The 10,267-nt window shown below is 43.2% G+C and overlaps 1 protein-coding gene across 4 annotated transcripts in view; it reads right to left on the minus strand.

The window, feature by feature from the left end:
* The window catches only part of TTC13 (tetratricopeptide repeat domain 13), a 64,728-nt gene that overhangs the window by 40,743 nt on the left and 13,718 nt on the right, over positions 1-10,267 (minus strand). For all 4 annotated transcript variants that reach the window (XM_019549889.1, XM_019549887.1, XM_019549888.1 and 1 more), the window contains exons 4-8: positions 8,409-8,479; positions 5,899-5,964; positions 3,583-3,675; positions 3,283-3,399; positions 2,382-2,492 (exon numbers count right to left, since the gene is read on the minus strand). In XM_019549889.1, coding sequence (XP_019405434.1) covers positions 2,382-2,492; positions 3,283-3,399; positions 3,583-3,675; positions 5,899-5,964; positions 8,409-8,479 — 458 coding nt within the window. The remainder of the gene's footprint in view (positions 1-2,381; positions 2,493-3,282; positions 3,400-3,582; positions 3,676-5,898; positions 5,965-8,408; positions 8,480-10,267) is intronic.

Raw genomic sequence — 10,267 nt, forward strand, 5'->3', positions numbered from 1 at the left:
TAGATTAGACATCCGTAAGAACTACTTCACAGTTAGGGTGGCTAGGATCTGGAACCAACTTCCAAGGGAAGTGGTGCTGGCTCCTACCTTGGGGGTCTTTAAGAAGAGGCTTGATGCCTACCTAGCTGGGATCATTTGAGCCCAGCTTTTTCTCCTGCCCAGGCAGGGGTTCGGACTTGAAGACCTACAAGGTCCCTTCCGGCCCTACTTCTATGATTCTATGATCTGTGCCACTCTCCACTCCCCACGTCAAGGCTTGTGCCCCCCTTGACTTATCTGGAGGGAGCTGCTTTCTGCCATGTGCATGTGTGCACGCACATGCATATGGCACCCCCTGCACCCCTGCTCCCCCCAGCTGCAAGCAGACCCTTGCAGGCTGAAACTCTGCCAGCCTCCATGGGGAAACCCATGGTTTCCCACATTTTTCTTCTTTTCTCCAACATCAAGGCCTTAAAAATGAAATGTGATTGTTAACTAGGGTTACCATATGTCTGGGTTTTCCCAGACAAGTCCTCTTTTTGGATCCTTCAATCACCATCTGGGCAGTTTTTTGAAATCTGAACCAATGTCTGCAATTTTCTTCTGCTTCACTGATGGGAGCAGGGTGGAGTGCGATTGGAGGCAGGGGCACCATGTGCAAATGTGCACACATATGTATGTGGCCAGCATGCAGCCTGGCCAGGTGGTGGAAACAACTCCTGCAGTTGGATGCAGGTAAATCTATAGGGGACAAGGGTTGGAGGGCCAGGGCTTGGCGACTGTCTGGGGGGCGGGGCAGATGTCTGCTGGGGCTGTGGCAGGGTATGGGGGAGAGGTGCTTGCCCCTCCAGCAGGGGAAGGGGGTGGGAAGGGCCCTTTGTGGGTAGTGAGGAGCTCTGTGGTCAAGCTGGAGGGGCAAGCACCTTGCTCACAGGGGAGGGGTGGCCAGGAGATGCTGCCCAGGGGAGGGGGAGAGCATGGCCAGGCTGCCTGGTGTGGTGCTGGAACTGCAGCCTAGGGCAGGGGGTGGAGCATGCCACAGCCTCCCTTCCTCCTCTCTCTAGCACACACCAGGGCTGGATTTGCTCCACCACCACCCACACAAAATCGGAGTTGCTGTGCTCCAATCCAGTCGGGACAGGGGCAGTGGGTTGGGAGTGAGGGGCACCAGAAAGACTGAGGGGGCTGTGGCTTGGGAATGAGGGCATGGGGCAGTGGGCTTGTGGGTCAGGAGTGTGGGGCATTAGTAGTGCTAAGGGCTGCGGATCCAGAGTGAAGAGCACCAGCATGACCTGGGTGGGCGGGCTGGTGGGGTTGGGGGAAAAACTGTGGGTTGGAAGTGGGTGGCACTGGCAGGGCCAGGGGCCTGCAGGTCGGGAGTGAGGGGCAGCTGCAGGGATGGGGAACTGCAGGTCAGGAATGAGGGGCACTGGAAGGGCCAGGGGGCTGTGGGTTAGGAGCGAGGTGCCCCCCACAACAGGTGTCCTCTTTTTTGGAACTGAAAATATGGTAACCCTACTGTTAAAACCTGTAGAATGAAAAATAATCACTTTAAGTCACTTGTGTCCCTTAGCTGTCTTAATAATACCACAGCTGCTGAACTCCAGAGCAGGAATCAAACCAGGGTGCTTCTATCCCAGGCAGAAAAATGACCTTCCTGCTTAATACACAAACACCAGTTCTGCGAGGCTAGTTTTGAAGATGCATGAAAGAAAATACTGGTACCTTTAGCTACTCTCCTTCTGCCTACATTTAAAAGTGAGGATGAATAGATGCAGCCTTGCCACCCTGAAGCATTCAAAAGGCAAAGTAGCTCTCTGAAAACTCTCTCATTAAAAATAAAGACAATCCATGGGGAAGGAGAGTTATTTGCCTTCCAGGTTTTTTAAATCTTAATCTTGAAATGCTCACACTTTAACATTCAACTTGATATGCACAAGCAAATATACAGACCTTCCCATCTGCCACTCCTAGAGCTCCCCCCTTACCTTCTAGCTCACAGGGCATAGAAATTATTGTTCATTTACTTTTCATCCCCTTTCCTTTTCACCATTCCTAGGCATTCCATGGAAAAAAACTGAATAACCGGATTTTTAATGGTGGCTTCTGAGTGCTAACTAATTTTTGAAATGCATCTCAAAAGGTATCATTATTTGACATCAAAGATCCTACGAGTTTCAGAAGATGCAGCGAGACCCCTGGTATCTGTATTTCATACAGATCAGTGAATGGCATCACTGAATTAACAGCACGTAAATGTGTTTGATTTTGCTTTGCAATCCTCTAAAGATCTTTCTTGTACAAGGACATCTGTGGAAATTATTCAGTATCTGAAATAATTTTACAAAAATAGCTTTGAATAGAGGGTTTGTTCTGTATATGGATAATTTAAACAATTTTACCTTCAGAAGTCCTCGGTGAAAAAATGTTAAGCCTTTATAAAGCATAGCTATAGGCTGATTCTTGTTCAGTTCCAAGGAGTGCTGAAAGTCCTCATGGGCTGTTGCATAGTCCTGTTATACAAAACATCACTTTCAGACAATGAAGTAACTGCTGGATAAAATAGATAAATACAAATCCAAGCCCTTTTACAATTAAACATGTGCATTTTGCACCAAAGGAATGTGTTGGAGTTCTAGGCCAAGTTTATTTCATCTTTCCTTTTATCAGTACTCTAAGGAAAAGCAAGATAAGATAAATGGAAAAACGGGTTAAAAATAAACCAAATGAAATCAATGGAACAAGCTGTTTTTTATCATCTTCTTGGGATAGCTGTTATTCATGATACGAACCATTTTTAAAGCAACAATTAAAGATACCAGCTTCACATTACCTTAAGCATTCGAAAAGTAAAATAAATATTTTCATAGTGAGTAGATACTATTTAAGGATTTTAAAAATATTTTTATGTAGTTGATACGTAGGTCCTATCCATAAATTTAGCTCTTTTTAAGTGAGCATCCAACAATAATTTCTATATGCATTTGAAGGCTAAACTATCAAATCAAGTTCCTCTATCCACAACACCATTCCAGAGGGCAGAGACAGCACTAACAATTATAGATGGCCTAAAAAATTAGACAGTATCCATTTCGCTTTTCTGTGTTCACTAAATAGTGAAAATGAAATGTCTTATGAACTTTTCTGTTTAGCATATCCTAAAAAAAGGAATTAATTTCTGGTGAACCACAACATTACAAACAATTTTTTTTATGGGGAGAGGAGAACCTTTTTTCTTGCATGAAGGTAGCATCTAACAGTAAAAAAAAATCTCACATAACCAAAATAAAACAAAAAACTAACCTCAGATATAAAGTAAAGGGTGCCCCTGTGCCTGTAAAGTCGCGCTGATGGCTGCAGCTGAATGGCTTTAGTAAGATCAGCCAGTGCCTCACTAATTCGGCCCAATGGGGACAGAATCTAAAAATCCAAAGCAAGCAATTAGTTCAGAAAGAGCAAGCCGAGAAGCTCCAAAATTTTTTCATTTTTTAATACCTGGCATACCTTCAAATGTGAAAATCAATTTTGTTCCCAAGTATATTAATAGTTGAATCTGTGTGTTCCAGAAATTGAAAAAGATCTGAGAAGGAAAAGAAATCTCACCTCTGCTCGCTGTTCAAATACTTCAGGGCAATCTGGTTCTAGACTAATCACTCGACTCAGCTCAAACAGAGCAAGTTCAGTATTTTTTATGTCCTTAAAAGAGGAAGTTAAGATACATAAGCATACCAACTTAAAAGTTAAACCAATCATTTAAGACAATAACTCAAAGAAGTCTATATATTCACTAAACTAATATGAGAACAGAGTACTTGAACTGCTTCACTAACAGAGGGAAGTGATGTATGAACTTAACAAGGTATATATACGCACACACACACTAACCATGAATACTACACTTACTCAAACCTAAGACAGCCATGAATTTAAGACAACCTCTCAATAATTAGATTCTATACAGGGAAAAATAATAAATGTTACAATTTTCCATGTATAGAATCTAATTATTGGATGGCTCTCTTTAATTTATCCCTCTCACTGCTGCATGGGGATGTCAAGTAGCTTGCCTTCTGTTATGTGCCACTCCTGCTGGGCCAGGCTAAAGCTACGCTCAATGCCCCAGGCTGCAGCATGCATGGAGCCTGCTGGCACAGGGCAAAAGTAAGGGTGGGGGAACTGAGAAAGGCAGGCAGGGGAGCAGAAGCTATGTGGGGTAGGGGGGAAAAATGGGGAAAAGCAGTTGCAAGGGAGAGGTAACTGGATGCAGAGGCAGTGGGGGGGCAGGGGAAGGCAGGAAGTAGCTGCAGCTATGGACTTAACTCTGGGTAGGTGCTGGAGCCTAAGCCACAGCATCCACTTGGCTCCTCACCCCACTCCATCCATTACCCTTATATACAATTCTAAGAAAAGGGGGTTTTCTCCCCTTGTTAAATGGGAGTGGGGGTTTGTTTTAGGATTGAGTAAATATGGTAAAAATAACTTTTTTCCAAAACAGTAGGAACAGTACTAAGAAGAACAGTAGTACCATGAGAATGTACATTTTGTCTGCATTAAATTAAGGCTTTTTAGCCAACTTATACTAAGGCTTTTAATGTAAAATAATGTAGTAGTTACTGGAATTAAGTTATCAGTATAGTCTAAGTCAAAGTCATCTGGTGTGCAACTGCTCCACAGGCTGGATAAATGGTGCAGAGCTGGTTCCACAGGCTGGATTGGGCCCACAAATTAATTCCCTCCCTCCTCCGCTACATGCTGGATCTAACATCCACTTTAGCTGGCCTGGGACTGTACCACATGCAGTGCCTATCCCAGAACTACCTGAGGAGGCACCAGATCTGGCATACAGTGGAGGGTGGGGGAAGGTACATCTCAGACTAGCATCAAGTCAGGGAAGGGAAAAAAAGACTGCACAAAATACTTCACATAGACACCAGCTTTTGTGAAGCAGGGCCATTTTAAACAGCTGCCAAAAACTCACAGAACGATATAGGGAGGCAGAAATGCAAGTGCAGGTCACAGGAGTTTCTGTCAACATTCCCTAGCAGTTAGAGCTCCTGCACAATGGCATTCCCATGGAGTCACCCAGTTCATCTCATGATAGTCAGAACACTTGCAGGCAATCTTACCTTCTGGACAGGGTCTGGATATCTAGCCATACTTCAAAAACAAAGTGCTAACCTTGAAAACGTATTCTTGCTTATAAGTTTTTGTCACTGATAGACAACCCTTCAAACTCTGGACTGCTGTGTTAATCTATTGATCTCTGTGTTATTACCCACTTTGGAAATGCAGGTTAAACTTCATTAAACTTTGGAAACCAAGTTAAATGGTTGATTCAAACTAAAGTTCTACCTAGTGCAAACATGTACATCTAGTAGGAAAAAACCCAACATAGCCAAACTGTTCATGTTAGTAATTATGAGGACTGCTACTCAAGCAAAGTAAATTCAAAATATTTTTGTATGAACCCAAGAAGTAATCATGTATTTACGGAGGACGTCAGGGAAGTAGTAGTGCATACAATATAAAAAAATTTAAGAAGTGACAGAATATAAAATAGAAGCTGCTTGACATAGCAAAAACTGTAATGCCATTATTAATCTCTCTGATTTTTTTCTAAACACATAAGCTATCTTTCCTTCACTATCACATCCTGTCTTTATAAAAGACATTCCTACACACAACTAGTTCTTCTCAGGTCTGAAGAAGGACCTGCTACCCCCAGTAACAAAGCATCTTTTGATGAAAGAAAAAGGTATTTCAACATAAAAATTAACAACATTACCACCATGTACTGACAGACTCTGGGGCGGCATGAATATAATCAATTTCAATTGATCTAATTCCTGTTGCAATTTTTTTTTCTTACAGTTTACATTCGAATGTTTCTGATAAACATTTAAGTTATTAAATACTCACATGTAGTCCTTTTTTCCCATATGCTATCCCTCGTCCATAAATTGCACTAACCAGCTCTGGCTCCTCCTATTCAAAGCAAAATACAAATACAATTATATTTCACATAAACATCAGATTAAGTGAATCTAAGGTCTCTTTTCTCCAGCATGCTCTACTTTATTTGCTGCTTATTTAACACTTGGGAATTAGTCATAGCCCCCAAATAAAGATACAAAATAAAATTTATCATAACCATTATTTTCACAGCTTTTAAATTGTTGCTATAATTGTCCAGGCTTAAGCACTCCATTGGGTATTTGGAAAATGAGTGAAATCTCTTCACCAAACTTGTGTTAAGTAAGTGAGGAAAAAAACCACAGCTAGAACAATTTTATCTACAGTTTTTAAATTATGGAAAAAACAGCCATAGTAAAGTTAACAAGTTATTTGTAAGGACTGCTAGGGAACAGTGTACTTTACTACTAAATAGTAGGTTAATGGCACACCCAAGGCTGTTAGCTTGCCAGATATCAACTATTTACTAGCACAGATTTCCCCATAGAAAGCTTTTTATTTAACTTTGGGTTGTTTCCCTGCTTTAGTGTGGCTGCTAAAACACACCTCTCCCTGTGTTCTGCTAAATATTTTAGTATTTGGTACTATGTTCATTTAAAATGTATTTATGGAATGAACATCTGTGAAGCATGATAATTCCCAGTCAGTGTCCAGTAAGTGTGACAATTGCTAAGTGGTATTCATTTTCACTAAAATATGCACAATAAAAGTCTTCTGCCGTATACAGACTTCACACACATGTTCACACACTCCCTCTTTACCCTTCCTAATTCTGCTGATGCAACACCTGTTCCTAACTTACTTTTTTATTAGGTTTCCTTCTGAATTCAGCAGCAGAAGGCAGGAAGTAGTCTGTGGTACACACAAAACAGGGTTTCCTACATTAAAACCCTTGTTAGAAACTTAAAAAATGCCTAATTCAAGATAGAAGTCTACATATACCTGCAAGTTTTTAGGTCATACCTTTCTGCTTTCCTGCTGAATTTGCCAGTAACCTCATTAGATTACTTAAGTTTAGTTAAATGGCACATGGGTTTCTGCTTTATATTTGAGTAAAAAAAAAAGTCACACAGTTGAATGCTATTACATCAAGATAAAGGATCATTAAAGCGTTTCATGGTGTGCACTGATTACTTGAGACCAGATCATCTTAAAAACAGACCTGGGCTTCAGTTAATTAAAGCAACTTATCCATAATAATCCATATTTATAAATCAAATTTGCCTAGGTGTGGTTATGTGTCAGCCTGTGATTTACAGAGTTTCATAGAGAAGTGGTATGAATTGCGTGGGAAGGGGGCTGCAGAAGGGGAAGGGAAGGGGCATGGGGGGCAAATCAACAGCCCCCACAGTGAGAGGGGCAGGCGCTGCTCAGCTGGGGCAGGGCGGGGCAGGGAATGGGACAGCTGTGGCTCATCCGGAGTGTTTGTGTGGGGGTTGGGCACTACACGATGGTGGTGGTGGGTCTCCCACCCCTGCGCACATGCCAGGAGGGCATGGGGTAGGGGCATGTGCCCCTGGATCTGCATGGGGTGGGGGCTGCAGTGTGGGCTGGGGCCTGGGCAGGGCTGGACTTGGGGGGGGGGGCAGTGACGGCTATTGGGAGACTAGACAAAATTTGGGGTTGCTGCAGCCCCAACCCATAGCCACCTTTGCCAGCCCACAGCTGCAGTCCCCTCCGCCCTCTCCCCATGCGCAGATCCAGGGGCACATGTCCCCGTGCCCTCCCGGGGTGCACACAGCAGCAAAACCCGTCCCCGTGTTCCCTGAATGAGTCGCGGCCCCGTCCTGCGGCTCCATCCTGTGCGGGATACCCAGGCAGCGCCTGCTCTACTCCTTCCCTCACTGCGGGGGGGGTGGGGGGGGTGTTGTTTATCTGCCCCTCACATCTTTTCCACCACAACAGACTTACCAGCTGCACACAGCTGTATCAAAAAATTGTATCGTTTTCGGCCAATATGCCTCTTTAAAAATCAGGTATCAGTATCGGCCGCTTAAATTTCTATCAGTGTACTCCTACCAATAATATACTGAAAGACAACTCAATCTACATGTTAGTGCAACTGAAAGGGACTACTCTTCTAAGAAACTGAAACAGCCCAAGTAAAGTGATTTTTGTTTGTTTGTCTCCTGATAGTAAATAAATCCCCCTTCAGCAGGCTAGCTGATTATAAACTGATTTACCTGGATACTTGTGTAATCAGGTATGTGGGTTTTTTATTTTTTTAAACCAGGTTTATCTGTTGCATTCACTGTCACATCTGGTACCAGAGTCTCCTTTTAATTTCACAAAAAAATCCAGGGATTTAATAGGAGTGAATCGGTCCAAAATGTTTGTCCTAAATGCTAGAGTGATTTTAGGTTAGAATTTTACAATAATTTTTATTTTACAAACCAGAACAGCAATAACTAAAGTTAAAGTTTAAAATTTTCAAACAAAAACAAGTGAACATTTACCTGTAGCATTGATGAAAAATGTCGTACTGCTTCATCATATAGGCCATTACCAATCAATACATAGGCAATTGCTGAGAAAATAAAATTACAAATCTTAAAGTTAAAACAGCACAAGCAAGAAATAGCTGGTCTTCAAATATTCTAAAGTTTAACCAAATGTAGCTTCCATTTGCAACCCTTTACCCTGCATAATTACTTATTTAATCTCCACTGTACCGATAAGGCTGAGTTTTTAATCCATACATTTTTCACAGAAGATACTATCATCTACTAAGTAGAGCAGGTTCTGCTGTGGACTGGGCCTCTGTTTGTGCATAGGATGGACATTACACAATGAAGAACTCTCTGTAGAAACTTTGTTTCCTGGCTACAGAAGTTGGGATACACCTAAGTGTTTTTGTAGGTTTGGGCCCTAGGGACTTTTTTATGGCATGCTTTAATTAGAACAACTCCCGGGAGCCGCCATCCTGCATTTCAAAATGGTAGCAGAGGCGCTTTAGCTAAAGCTCATTCAACAAGCTTTAGTTCAACTGCCCCTGCCACCATTTTGAAGCATGGGGATGCTGAATACACGCAACACTAAGGCTGCTGGAGCAGACTAATCAGCATGCTCCAGCAAACTCGATTAATCAAGTCTGCTCCAACTTGTACTAATTAGAACAAGTTCGAGCAAGTGTCAGTCACATTTATAGGTGCCCCAAATGCCTAAAGCAAGATTTAGCAGTCCAAGAACACAATCTACAACCCCTCTGCCCAACCCTTTTGACACCTGAAAGGTTATATACATCTAAGCTTTTGCCAGTAATCTTGGCACCTACACTTCTACTACTGCACATGACCAGACTGCCACTACCGTGGCAAAAATATGCTGAGCTCCTCAAGGGTCATTTGAGAGCCACAAATTAGGTATCTGTGTTCCTTCTAAGTCCCCTGAGCTGCCTGATTTGGTAGATTGCTGGTTGCTGTGAACACAATTCCTAAGCCCCTAACTCTCTCCCTGGATAGGGCAGGGATCCACAACCTATGACCCAAAAGCCAGATCCAACCAGCAACAGGATGGGTGTTGGGGGGAAAGGTGTAGGGAACCAGTGGCTTGCAACAGCAGGGCCACCTTCTCTGCCCTGCTCCATGTATTCCTCTACTGCATGCAATCAATGCCCTCCACAGTGCCCCAGCTGCCTCTGCCCTGCAAAAAGGAATGCCCTTTCAGTGACCTATACTTAAACTGACTGCCATATTTACTGCTCCCCATCAGTGTTAGCCACAGGAAACAGCAGCACTCAGTGGCAAGGGTAAGCAAAGCCTGCAGGAGGGAAGTGCAAAACCATTCCTTGGCACAGAACAGGGAGGGTTGGAGCATTGAGAAGCGGATCAACATCCAGCAGCGGTAGCAAAGTTGCAAGTTGTGTCTTTCTGTTTTTAAAGGGTTACTGACACCTGGAATAGGCAACTTAGTGGCTTCCCCTCAGCATTCTCCGTTCCACCCCATAAGCCAGCACCTAACAATTTGGTACAGTGATGCCGAGTATTGCACATCTATATCTAGGGTGGCCACCAGTCCTGTTTTATAGCAGACTGTCTTGTTTTTAAACCCTTTGACCCCGTTCATTTCTGAATGAGGAACAGACTCCAAAAAGTCCTGTTTTTCGGTTCATTGGTGGAAATACATGTCAATCACTTGTCCTCATGAGTCTATCGGCTATGCCTAGAGGTAAGGTAATGCACACAGCCAGGAGAAGAAGGGATGAGCCAGCCAAGAAGGGAGAGAGGGAAGGAGACTAGACTTTAGGAGGGCTGACTTCAACAAGCTAAGGAGGATCGTTGGGGAAGCGCTGAGGACCCAGAGGGGAAGGGAATCA

This window comes from Crocodylus porosus, unplaced genomic scaffold (genome assembly GCF_001723895.1).
Source record: "Crocodylus porosus isolate Cpor-Errol unplaced genomic scaffold, CroPor_comp1, whole genome shotgun sequence".
Lineage (NCBI taxonomy): Eukaryota > Metazoa > Chordata > Crocodylia > Crocodylidae > Crocodylus > Crocodylus porosus.